Genomic DNA, 13,898 nt, shown 5'->3' with positions numbered 1-13,898 from the left:
TGCCAGAATTAAATAAAAAGTGGTACTCATTTTTCATTTACTGTAATATGTAGTGAAAAACAAAACTCACTATATTTTACAGTATAATTCTGGTGACAAAATTGCCAGTTTACAGTAAAATCTATAGATTATCTTTTTTTACAGTGTACGTAAAAAAAAAAAAATATATATATATATATATATATATATTGTAATAATAAAATGCACAGGCAAATTCATATGTTATTTGCCATAACTGCCATGTGGCCCCACTAATAATGAGTTTGACACCTTTGGTCTAAGAGTAGACTCAAAGGTTGTCTCGATACCAATATTTTGATACCGGTACCAAAATGTATTTCGATACTTTTCTAAATAAAGGGGACCACAAAAAATGGCATTATTGGCTTTATTTTAACAACAAATCTTAGGGTACATTAAACATATGTTTATTATTGCAAGTTTGTCCTTAAATAAAGTAGTGAACATACTAGACAACTTGTCTTTTAGTAGTAAGTAAACAAACAAAGGCTCCTAATTAGTCTGCTGACTAAACATATTGTGTCATTTATCATATTATTTTGTCTAAATTATAAGGGACAAGCTGTAAAAAATGATTATTAATCTACTTGTTAATTTACTGTTAATATCTGCTTACTTTCTCTTTCAACATGTTCTATCTACGCTTCTGTTAAAATGTAATAATCACTTATTCTTCTGTATGATACGTTAATAATAATACTGAATTACATTTGTAACGCACTTTACATTTGTTAAAATCTCAAAGTGATAAAGTATAAAAAAAAAAATTTTTAAATTAAAAAAAAGTTAAAAAATAAAAATAGAAAGTTAGAATATATACTAGAAAATTTTAATAGAAATAAAAACATGAAAAACCCTAAACTAGATAAAACATAGAAACCTAGATAAAATAAAAATAAAAACTGTGCTAAAAAGGTGGGTTTTTAGTCCCTTCTTAAAACGGTCGATCGAGCTTGAAGCACACCTGTGAAGTGAAAACTGTCATGACTTGGTCCGGGGTGTGTGTGCTTTTCCAGGACGCAATGGAAAGTTGGCTCGTGCGAGACGGGAATGAAGGTACATGATTTATTATTATCAAAAAAAAGGAATAAATGAAAGCGCGCACAGTGGCGGAGAATAGACTATGAAACCAAAAGACTATAGCAAAAAAGTACAAACAAAAAACACGCACAATGGCGGAGAACAAACTATGAAACCAAAAAGACTATAAATATGGAACAAAAACTTACTTGGCTTGGACAAAAATAGTTGCTTGAGGAATTGACATGGAAAGAAGTATCACGCATGAACAGAGCATAAATGTGTTGAGGTCGTCAGGACGAACAACGGAAAATGAATGAACTTAAATACTATGGACATGATTAACAACAGGTGCGTGACTCAAAACAGGTGCGTGACATGACAGGTGAAACTAATGGGTAACTATGGTGACAAGACAAGGGAGTGAAAAGCCAGAAACTAAACAAAACATGACTTAAAACAAAACATGATGATTACACAGACATGACAAAAACCATTTCAGGTGACTACCTCTTGAAGCTCATCATTCTATTATTTTGTCAAAATTATGAGGGATAAGCTGTAAAAAAATGATTAATAATCTACTTGTTCATTTAATGTTAGTATCTGCTTATTTTCTCTTTTAACATGTTCTATCTACACTTCTGTTAAAATGTAATAATCACTTATTCTTCTGTTGTTTGATACTTTAAATTAGTTTTGGATGATACCACAAATATAGGTATCGATCCGATACCAAGTAGTTACATACATCGGTCATATTTAAAGTCCTCATGTGTCCGGGGACATATTTCCTGAGTTTATAAACATATGATTTAAAAAAAAAAAGATTTTGTGACGAAAAAAAATAAAGATGTAATCATAGTAGTATCGACTAGATACGCTATTGTACTTGGTATCATTACAGTGGATGTCAGGTGTAGATCCACCCATGCCATTTGTTTACATTGTGACGCCGGTGAGCTATTGTATCCTCCTACGGTGTGTAGTGAAGCATGTTGTAAGAAACTAACTTTATTTGTCGCCATGGAGGCGAGGATTAGTGATTTAGAAGAAGTAGCTAAAAAAAACTGCCGATTGCGGATGGACATTAGCCGCTAACTAGCTAGCCATGTCTTAAAGCACTTCTTCCTGAGGGTGTTTCAATGTTATAACTTCACCTTTATCGTCAGTTTTTAGGCCAAAATGCGTCCGTTCTCCCTTTTCTGTCTACACACTGTGTCTGCTTGTAAGTACTCTGTGATTGTGCGCTGCCGAACATGCTCATCTGCTCGTAAAACCCGCAATGTCACGACGACGTGCCGTCATGCCCGGGAAGTGGTACTTTTCAAACAGAGTATAGTACCGTTTTTGATTCATTAGCACCGCGATACTATACTAGTACCGGTATACCGTACAACCCTAGTAAACTCACACGGGGCCATTTCACGATTCTCTTTTTATGCACCTTGAGGAAACAACAACTGTGTTCTGGCTGGGTGCTTGGACCACAAAGTCAGACGGATTGCACTGAAGGGAACAAGTTTTTAAGAAAAATGCGTCCGTTCTTTCTTTTCTGTCTACACCAGGGGTGCTCACACTTTTTCTGCAGGCAAGCTACTTTTCAATTGATCAAGTCGTGGGGATCTACCTCATTCATATATATAATTTATATTTACTTATTTATGAAATATATGTTTTTGTTAACAAGTTAAAGGTGTTTAAAGATCATGCAAGCATGTTTAACACATATAGTTAATATTGTTAGTAAATTAAAGGTGTTTAATGATAATACAAGAATGTTTAATACATATAGTTAATATTGTTAACAAGTTAAAGGTGTTTAAAGATAACACAAGCATGTTTAACACTTATAGTTAATATTGGTAATAAGTTAAAAGTGTTTAAAGATGATACAAGCATGTTTAACACATATAGTTAATATTGTTAATAAGTTAAAGGTGTTTAAAGATAATACAAGCATGTTTAACACATATAGTTAATATTGTTAACAAGTTAAAGGTGGTTAAAGATAATACAAGCATGTTTAACACATAGATTCCTTTCTTTCATGAAGACAAGAATATAAGTTGGTGTATTACCTGATTCTGATGACTTGCATTGATAGGAATCAGACAGTAGTGCTGATAAGGTCTGCATTTTCGAATGGAGGAGAAAAAAAGTCCTCCTTTCTGTCCAATACCACATGAAAGTGGTTGGTTTTTGGCATCTTATTTGTCCAGCTTCCGTACTCCTTTGTATACACTTTACAAGAAATACATTGTCGGCAAACTCCGTAGCTTGCTAGCTTGTGCACGCCAGCTTTCTGAGACTCTTATTTTGGTAGCGCAGGCAGGATGAAGAAGCGCTTTTATTGTTCAACTGTGCAGTCGGTCTTTGGAGTTTTGACGACAGGTACGGCGCCAGAGTCTGTTGAAATAAAGTGTTTCTCGCCTTCCAGTCGGTAATTTTAATGAGCTGGCAGCAGCCAGCGTCATCTCAGAAGACCCTCGGGTGCCGTGAATGTCAATCAAGTGACGAAAGTGACGTCATAGTGAAGATTTATGATCGCTCATTTTTAGGACTATTTTTTTAATGGCTGGCTGGTGATCGACTGACACACCCTCCGAGATCGACCGGTAGCTCGCGATCGACGTAATGAGCACCCCTGCTCTACACACTGTGTCTGCTTGTAAGTACTCTGGGATTGTGCGCTGCCGAACATGCTCCTCTGCTCGTAAAACCAGCAATGTCACGACAAGACGACGCGCCGTCATGCGTGCAACAAAAAAGATGGCAAACCGGTACTTTTCAAACAGAGTATAGTACCGTTTTAGATTCATTAGTACTGCGATACTATACCAGTACCGGTATACCGTACAACCCTAGTAGACTCACACTGGGCCACTTCATGATTCTCTCTTTACGCACCCTGAAGAAACAACAACGGAGACACTATTCCTCCTCCTGTCTTCCGGCAGGGTGCTTGGACCACAAAGTCAGACGGATTGCACCGAAGGGAACTAGAGACGGATGTGACATGACGGGCGCTTTGAAGTGGAGAAATTACCTCGTGCCTCCAATGATGCCTTCTTTGACCTAGTTTTGTACATCAACCGCCTCACACAAAGAGAGAAAAGTCCCGCCCCCCTCAGTCGAGACGAGGACAAACAGCAGCCATAACTTCATTTGCAGAGTCCCCCTCCTCCCAAACATGCACGTGACTCGCATATCCCCAGATCTCATTTCCCGGGGGGGGGCGAGTATGTGTCACAAACACACACACTTCCACAACACATGAGTCTCCTTTTGATGAGCAGCGTAGTGGAAGGTCACAACCTGCTGCGTTCACCACAGATGGTGCCACAAAAGCAAGTGAGGTGGGGGCCAAAAAGTGACTCCCAATGGGTGCTGTTGCTGCATGGCGCGGAACAAAGCAGCTGCTGCGGAGAGATCTCTTGGCAAAAAAATAAATAAAATTAAAGCTGCAAGCAGCATTGGTTGGGCCCGCATATTTGGCAGGTGCTAGTCCTAACTGTCCCAATACTTTTGTCCAGTGATAGTCATAAGTGTCCCAATACTTTTGTCTACTTTTAGTCTGAAGTGTCCCAAGACTTTTGTCTAGTGTACCTACCTTGTCTGCATTGTGTGGGCACGTTGGTGCTTCCTGCTTTTAAGCAGCCATCTTAAAAAAACAGCAGCGCAGCAGCGGGTCTTTGAAGGGTCATAAAATCAAAACCGGAGCAGTGAGAAAAAAAGCGCTTCTGCCATTGTAATCTCAAGGGTTCAATCACTCTCCTGTGTTAGTTTGAAGGCAAAACGACAAACGCGCTCAGAGGAGTTCGTTTTTGAAGGAAGGTGACCGGTTTTTACAAAAAAAATTGTTTTGAAGGGGGAATAGCAAACTTCCTGTTGATTTTTGCTGGGGGTTGTCAGTTTATGAAATGTAGGTCTAAGTGAGACCTACGGAGAGGTTTTTGTTTCATGTCTCTCCGACCTTCCCAGTGGGAGTTACAGGCAGTTTTGTCATTTTTTTCTTCCGAGGAGCAGTTTTTTTTGCGTTTTATTAAAAAATTGCAGTAGAGCGCAATTTTGAGATTTGGGGTTGGGTTTTTTTTTTTAGATCGCAATGTTTGCTAGTCCTGATGTGTGCGTTCAGTTTGGTGAGTTTTGAAGCGTGCTAAGGGGGTCAAATTACAGCTCAAAGAGGCAAAAGTTACTGTTTTTAGTACTTTTTTGTCTTGAAGGGGGAATAGCCAACTTCCTGTTGATTTTTGCCCGAGAATATACTATTATGAAATCTAGGTGTAAGTCAGACCTACATAAAGGTTTTTGTTTCATGTCTCTCCGACCTTCCTAGTGGGAGTTACAGGCAGTCTAGTTTTTTTTTTCCTAGGGGGCGCTAGAGCGCAATTTTGAGTTTTGTGGTTCGTTTTGTTTTAAAAAAGGCAATTTTCGCAGGTCCTGATGTGTGGGTCAAATATGGTGAGTTTTGAAGCATGTTAAGTGGGTCAAATTACAGTTTAATGTGGCGGCGGAAGAATAAAGAATAAAGAATAAAACCTTACAAATTCAATAGGTCCTTATGTCCCATTGCATAAGGACTCCCTTTAGGAGTCCTTATGCAATGGGCCATGCGGGCCCTAATTAAAGCTGCAAGCAGCATTGGTCGGGCCCGCGTATTTGGCAGGTGCTAGTCCTAACTGTCCCAATACTTTTGTCCAGTGATAGTCATAAGTGTCCCAATACTTTTGTCTACTTTTAGTCTGAAGTGTCCCAAGACTTTTGTCTAGTGTACCTACCTTGTCTGCATAGTGTGGGCACGTTGGTGCTTCCTGCTTTTAAGCAGCCATCTTAAAAAAAAACAGCAGCGCAGCAGCATCAGCGCAGCGGGTCTTTGAAGGGTCATAAAATCAAAACCGGAGCAGTTAGAAAAAAAAGCGCTTCTGCCATTGTAATCACAAGGGTTCAATCTCTCTCCTGTGTTCGTTTGAAGGCGAAACGACAAACGCGCTCAGAGGAGTTCGTTTTTGAAGGAAGGTGACCGGTTTTTACAAAAAATTTGTTTTGAAGGGGGAATAGCAAACTTCCTGTTGATTTTTGCTGGGGGTTGTCAATTTATGAAATGTAGGTCTAAGTGAGACCTACGGAGAGGTTTTTTTTTCATGTCTCTCCGTCCTTCCCAGTGGGGGTTACAGGCAGTTTTGTCATTTTTTTCTTCCGAGGAGCAGTTTTTTTCTCCGTTTTATTCAAAAATTGCTCAAGAGCGCAATTTTTAAATTTGGGGTTAGGTTTTTTTATTAGATCGCAATATTTGACAGTCCTGATGTGTGTGTTCAGTTTGGTGAGTTTTGAAGCATGTTAAGGGGGTCAAATTACAGCTCAAAGAGGCAAAAGTTACTGTTTTTAGTACTTTTTTGTCTTGAAGGGGGAATTGCCAACTTCCTGTTGATTTTTGCCAGAAGATATACATTATGAAAACTAGGTCTAAGTCAGACCTACATAGAGGTTTTTGTTTCATGTCTTTCCGACCTTCCTAGTGGGAGTTAGTTACAGGCAGTCTAGTTTTTTTTTTTCCTAGGGGGCGCTAGAGCGCAATTTTGATTTTTGCGGTTCGTTTTTTTAATTAAAAGACAATTTTCGCAGGTCCTGATGTGTGGGTGAAATATGGTGAGTTTTGAAGCATGTTAAGTGGGTCAAATTAGTGCTCAAAGAGGCGGCGGAAGAAAAAGAATAAAGAATAAAACCTTACAAATTCAATAGGTCCTTATGTCCCATTGCATACGGACTCCCTTTGGGAGTCCTTATACAATGGGCCATGCAGGCCCTAAAAAGCGCAATCTCCAGCAATGTTTTTCAACCCTTTTTGAGCCAAGGAAAAAAAATGCGGAGTTATACTACCAGCAGAAATCATTAAAACACAAAACTCAGTTGACAGTAAAAAGTCGCAATTGTTGGATATGACTTTAAAGCATAACCAACCATGCATCAATATAGCTCTTGTCTCAAAGTAGGTGTACTGTCACCACCTGTTTTTGATTGATTGATTGAAACTTGTATTAGTAGATTGCACAGTACAGTACATATTCCGTACAATTGACCACTAAATGGTAACACCCCAATACGTTTTTCAACTTGTTTAAGTCGGGGTCCACGTTAATCAATTCATGTCACATCGCGCCGTGACTTAATTTGACTTTTTTGATGTTTTCCTGTGTGGAGTGTCTTAGTCTTAGATAAATTGTATTATTATGTTTATCTTACCTAAAAATAAATATATTTATTAATAAAAAAAATTAAAAAAAATTAAATACATTTTTACTATATTTTGCTAAAAACATCAAAATTAAATTGTATTTTTATTTGTATTTTTTTCTGACTCCTTATTACATCCAGCCATAGAATTATACATTAAAATAAACATATTTGAAATAATTAATTTTAAATTATCATAATAATTCATTTAAAATGACCATATTTAATTATTAAAATAATTGCTGGTTTATCCACAACTTTAGCATTTTATTCATTACATTTTGAAGCTCTCAGAAGCCAAGTTATGTTATATTCCTTAATATTTATTTATGCAAGTTTGAAGTATCAATTATCTAAACACAGTTTTGTTTGCATATTTTCAGGATATATATATATATATATATATATATATATATATATATATATATATATATATATTAGAGATGCGCGGTTTGCGGGCACAACCGCGGAGTCCGCGGATTATCCGCGGATCGGGCGGATGAAATTAAAAAAAATTAGATTTTATCCGCGGGTCGGGTCGGGTCGGGTCGGGTCGGGTCGGGCGGTTGAAATAAAAAAAAATTAGATTTTAAATAGATTCAGGCGGGTGGCAGTTAAACCAATTGGGAAATATATATACATAGTTAAATGTTGTTACCCACATACGAAAAACGAGCAGGCACCTGCTGCATATGCCACAACAGAAGAAAAAAAAAAAAAGAGATGGACACTTTTACGGAACGGAGAAGGCCCCCGACGCCTCGCCGGGGTCCGGGACCGAGGCCCCTTCCCCCGAGAGGGCCCCACCGGGAGCCGTAGCTGAGGCGATCCGCGAGAAGGGTCCGACGCACGTCCAGGGTCACCACCGCACCGACACCCCGCCTCGTCCGCCTTCGCCGCGGCCGGCGTCACGCGCAGCAGGTAAGCAGCTTACCTGCCCGCCACCCCCGTGGCCGGGGGCTCGTAACAGGGGTCACTCCGCGCGCTCCGCCCGCGCAGCTTACCTGCCCGCCACCCCTGTTGCCGGGGGTGCGCAACAGGGGTCACTCCGCGCGCAGTGCGCTCACGAAAGGGGTGGGGCTCACCCTGGTTGATATAGACAGCAGGACGGTGGCCATGGACGTCGGAACCCGCTAAGGAGTGTGTAACAACCCACCTGCCGAATCAACTAGCCCTGAAAATGGATGGCGCTGGAGCGTCGGGCCCATACCCGGCCGTCGCCGGCAGCGAGACGCGCTTGGAGGTGCGCTCAGCGCGGCTCCCATATGATTGCGCACTGGTGTGCGTCTGGGTCGTGACAGCGTGGCACGCGAATGTCTGTGCTGCATTGGATCAGTCTCCTTTCTTTAACAGGCAAAAGCTTTATAACCTCACTAATGCCTTGCATCGTCTATATTAGATATATAACAACGGGCGGGTGCGGGCGGATGGCGGGCGGGTGCGGTTCTGATCAAATGTTACATCGGGTGGATGGCGGATGGTTGACGACTTTCTGATGCGGTTGCGGATGAAATAATTGCCTATCCGCGCATCTCTAATATATATATATATATGTGAAATACTTGACTTGGTGAATTCTATCTGCCAATATACTCCTCCCCTCTTAACCACGCCCCGCCCCAACCCTGACCACGCCTCCCGAAATCGGAGGTCTCAAGGTTGGCAAGTATGCTGAAAACACTCTGTGGAAACGCTCCCCACCCACACTGCTTGGTGCCTCGTCTGAGCTGCTGTGACTTAGATTACCATAGTAACTCATTAGATTACCATAGTAACTAGTATATCATGCAAAAGCACAGGATTCCAACCATTGAAATACTTTGTATAGTTCAAGACTTACGCTCATTAGAAAACATCACTGCACATCATAATGGAAGCTACACTTTCCATTTTAAAGATCTAAAAAAAATTATTTGGGCATATATCCGGCGGGCCAGATTGAAAAGCTTAACGGTCCTTAATTTGCCGAGGTCTATTCTCACAGAGAAATACTTTTACATAGTGTTGCGTTTTGGACCAGTTGTTCCTCCCAGGGAATTCAAGTCACAATTCGCTCCCAAGTTCTTTCCGACACTTAAAGCTGAGTTGAAAAAACCACCAGAGACAGAATAGGTATTTTGTTGTATATTCTCAAAGCTTTGCCAATATACATTGATTGAGACCAGTCTAACCCTAGAACATTCTATTGCGCCTCCCAAAATGGTCTGTCTTCCCGATCCCACCGCCCTCTCTCTCGTCCCATCTCTGTAGACAAAACAAATGCTAGTCAAAACACATTCCAAAGAACTCAAGGTTAACACACACAGTATACTTGCTGACAGAGCAGCAAGAGAAGAAGTGGAAAACACGAGCTGTTTTCAAATATGACTATGAAATAAAAGAAGTACAACTTAAATTCGGATATATGTAAATATCTGCCTCCGACAATTGTCATTACAGCATTGCAGTACCTTATATCATGTAAAAGTACTTGAATACATAGGCTGGTGGTCAGTTTTACTTTCTCTCCGTTGACCTCAATGTATTTGTACGATAATCAGAGGTGGGTAGTAACGCGCTACATTTACTCCGTTACATCTGCTTGAGTAACTTTTGGGATAAATTGTACTTCTAAGAGTAGTTTTAAAGCAACATACTTTTACTTTTACTTGAGTATATTTATAGAGAAGAAACGCTACTTTTACTCCGCTACTTTTATCTACATTCAGCTCGCTACTCGCTACTAATTTTTATCGATCTGTTAATGCACGCTTTGTTTGTTTTGGTCTGTCAGACAGACCTTCATAGTGCCTGCGTTTCAACAAATACAGTCACTGGTGACGTTCACTCCGTTCCACCAATCAGATGCAGTCACTGGTGACGTTGGACCAATCAAACAGAGCCAGGCGGTCACATGACCTGACTTAAACAAGTTGAAAAACTTATTGGGGTGTTACCATTTAGTGGTCAATTGTACGGAATATGTACTGTACTGTGCAATCTACTAATACAAGTTCCAATCAATCAATCAAAAGTGTGAAGGAAAAAAGACCATTTTTTATTTCAACCGTACACCCCGTCAAAAGCCTAAAGACTGACTGCACAGTTCCTGTCTTCACAATAAAAGTGCCGCTCCATCGCGCCTGCGCTTTCAAAATAAGAGTCTCCGAAAGCCTGCGCAAACAAGCTAGCAAGCTACGGAGTTTGCCGCCAATGTATTTCTTGTAAAGTGTATAAAAACGAATATGGAAGCTGGACAAATAAGATGCCAAAAACCAACCACTTTCATGTGGTATTAGACAGAAAGGAGGAACTTTTTTTCTCCTCCATTTAAAAACGTGGACGTTATCAGCACTACTGTCTGATTCCAATCAATGCAAGTCATCAGAATCAGGTAATACACCAACTTATATTCTTGTCTTCATGAAAGAAAGGAATCTATATGTGTTAAACATGCATGTATATTAACATGTAAACAAAAACGGCAAAAAAAATAAATATAAATTATATACTGTATATATCAATGTATGTATATATATGTATATATATATATGTGTGTGTGTATATATATATGTATATATGTGTGTGTGTGTGTGTGTGTATATATATATTATTATATTATACTATTAACATGTAAACAAAAACGGCAAAAAAAATTAATATAAATTATATACTGTATATATCAATGTATGTATATATATGTATATATATATGTGTGTGTGTATATATATATGTATATATGTGTGTGTGTATATATATATATATATATATATATATATATATATATATATATATATATATATATATATATATATATATATATATATATATAGAGATGAAATAGTCTTGTGATTTTTTTCCCCACACATACATATATATATATATATGATATGTGTGTGTATGTTACTCATCAGTTACTCAGTACTTGTGTAGTTTTTTTACAACATACTTTTTACTTTTACTCAAGTAAATATTTGGGTGACTACTCCTTACTTTTACTTGAGTAATAAATCTCTAAAGTAACAGTACTCTTACTTGAGTACAATTTCTGGCTACTCTACCCACCTCTGACGATAATACTAAAATATGTCATTGTGCTGCTATACAGATGTCTTTGAGGCGTTGGTGTGTTTATACGACATTTAGGGCTGCTTTTACCGACCGTGTGAAGTGGTCCGCCAGCGTTCCCACCAGCTCGCCGACTCGGTCCTGGCTGGGCGAGAGCTCGCCGCGTTGCAGGCAAAGCAGGACGTCATGCTGAGTGGAAGTGTGCAGCGCCACCAACTGGTCGTCTCCGCTGGTCACGCTGAGTCCCGTTAGCTGTGGAAACAAACGGTCATAGGAACGGGATTTATGACGCGCTTCTCGGAATTTAACACCAATGACCCCCCCACATCTGTGGTCCCCTCCAAGGTTTCTCATTGTTATCCCATTGGGTTGAGTTTTTCCTTGCCCTGATGTGGGATCTGAGGATGTCGTCGTGGCTTATGCACATACTTGCCAACCCTCCCGGATTTTCCGGGAGACTCCCCCGAAATTCAGCGCCTCTCCCGAAAACCTCCCGGGACAAATTTTCTCCCGAAAATCTCCCGAAATTCAGGCGGAGCCGGAAGCCACGCCCCCTCCAGCTCCATGCGGACCTGAGTGACGTCAGGTGCGCAACACCACGTAAATCGTTGGCCAACCAAAAAAGTAACCCCAGGATGCTATAGCCAACATTCACCAGGAGATGGCAACAGACAAACATAGATCACTCTATTACATTCCTCCCCTTTTAGAAATGTATAGAAGTTACTCAAAATAAATAAACAACCCAACCAAAAAAATGCAGCAGCCCAATTAAAAAAACTGTACGTAAGCCACATTCTTTTCTTTTTTTTTTTAGTACTGAACTCTTAACCCTCATTTGTAAAAAAAAATAACATGCTTATTATACAAACAGTATTTGTACACCTTTAACACAGATTTTTATACTGTCTTCAGAGATTCAGTTTTTTTGGTGGTACTCGAAACCTTTCTGGGTACCTGCAAAAGGGTGTTCAGCATGGTTAGAAAAATAGTGACAGAGAATAGAACAAGGATGGACAATTCAACCCTTAACTCAATAATGAGTAGATGAGTGTTATGTGTGTGTATATGTGTAAGAGGGCCCCACCGGGAGCCGTAGCTGAGGCGATCCGCGAGAAGGGCCCGACGCACGTCCAGGGTCACCACCGCGCCCACCGCACCGACACCCCGCCTCGTCCGCCTTCGCCGCGGCCGGCGTCACGCGCAGCAGGTAAGCAGCTTACCTGCCCGCCACCCCCGTGGCCGGGGGCGCGTAACAGGGGTCACTCCGCGCGCAGTGCGCTCACGAAAGGGGTGGGGTTCACCCTGGTTGATATAGACAGCAGCTAGGACGGTGGCCATGGAAGTCGGAACCCGCTAAGGAGTGTGTAACAACCCACCTGCCGATTCAACTAGCCCTGAAAATGGATGGCGCTGGAGCGTCGGGCCCATATACCCGGCCGTCGCCGGCAGCGAGACGCGCTTGGAGGTGCGCTCAGCGCGGCTCCCATATGATTGCGCACTGGTGTGCGTCTGGGCCGTGACAGCGTGGCACGCGAATGTCTGTGCTGCATTGGATCAGTCTCCTTTCTTTAACAGGCAAAAGCTTTATAACCTCACTAATGCCTTGCATCGTCTATATTAGATATATAACAACGGGCGGGTGCGGTTCTGATTAAATGTTACATCGGGTGGATGGCGGATGGTTGACGACTTTCTGATGCGGTTGCGGATGAAATAATTGCCTATCCGCGCATCTCTATAAGGCGCACTGTCGAGTTTTGAGAAAATGAAAGGATTTTAAGTGCGCCTTGTAGTCCGAAATATATGGTAAACAGCTCTGATAAACTTCTATATTACTTGAAAAAAAAAAACTGGTTTTCTTTAGTAGAATTCTACCCAAACATTTACTAAAGTGGATGGACAGAACATATTTATTTTTTTGGGTGTGGTGGGAAGTGATTTTTTTGTAATCGTTTGAGAAGCGTTACAAATAAGAATCGCAACACAAGAAATAAATTCTCGATTTGTCACTGGTCGGATTTAAAAAAAAAAAAGGATAATACCTCTTGCTAGGTCTTCTTCTCTGACAGACCAGGTGTCAATTTTAGATCTACAGCATTTGGCCAAAACTGATTTTCATTCGGAGCCGCATTAACTGTTTGAGACTGTTGATTTCAAATGGAACAAAGAAATGGTTGAAGGCTCATTAAGTTTGTAGTCCCGAGTTCTGAGCGTGGAATGTTTTTATTGGACAGTCGTTGACAGCACGCGGTGGGTTTGGTGAGCAGGACAGACAGAATGAGATAAAAAGCTTAAAACACGCCAGAGGTTAAAAAGCATCATTAGGCAGCAAGGAGAGTGGCTGAAGATGTCTGCCTATGACATTAGTTGCTGCTGCGGCTGCTCATACCGAAGGTTAGGAATCTTATCCAGGTCAGACATAAAGAGAATACGGGCTTGAAGTAAAGTAGACCACTACTACACAAAACCCAAAACCAGTGAAGTTGTCACGTTGTGTAAATGGTAAATAAAAACAGAATACAATGACTTGCAAATCCTTTTCAACTTATATTCAATTGAATAGACTGCAACTG

At 40.5% G+C, this 13,898-nt stretch overlaps 1 protein-coding gene across 2 annotated transcripts in view; it reads right to left on the bottom strand.

The window, feature by feature from the left end:
* The window catches only part of myo1g (myosin IG), a 213,946-nt gene that overhangs the window by 54,732 nt on the left and 145,316 nt on the right, over nucleotides 1-13,898 (bottom strand). For both annotated transcript variants that reach the window (XM_061983202.1, XM_061983203.1), the window contains one exon: nucleotides 11,417-11,574. In XM_061983202.1, the coding sequence (XP_061839186.1) occupies nucleotides 11,417-11,574 (158 nt within the window). The remainder of the gene's footprint in view (nucleotides 1-11,416; nucleotides 11,575-13,898) is intronic.

The sequence above is a fragment of the Nerophis lumbriciformis genome, linkage group LG21 (genome assembly GCF_033978685.3).
Source record: "Nerophis lumbriciformis linkage group LG21, RoL_Nlum_v2.1, whole genome shotgun sequence".
Classification (NCBI taxonomy): domain Eukaryota; kingdom Metazoa; phylum Chordata; class Actinopteri; order Syngnathiformes; family Syngnathidae; genus Nerophis; species Nerophis lumbriciformis.
This window is presented reverse-complemented; position numbering and strand designations above follow the sequence as displayed.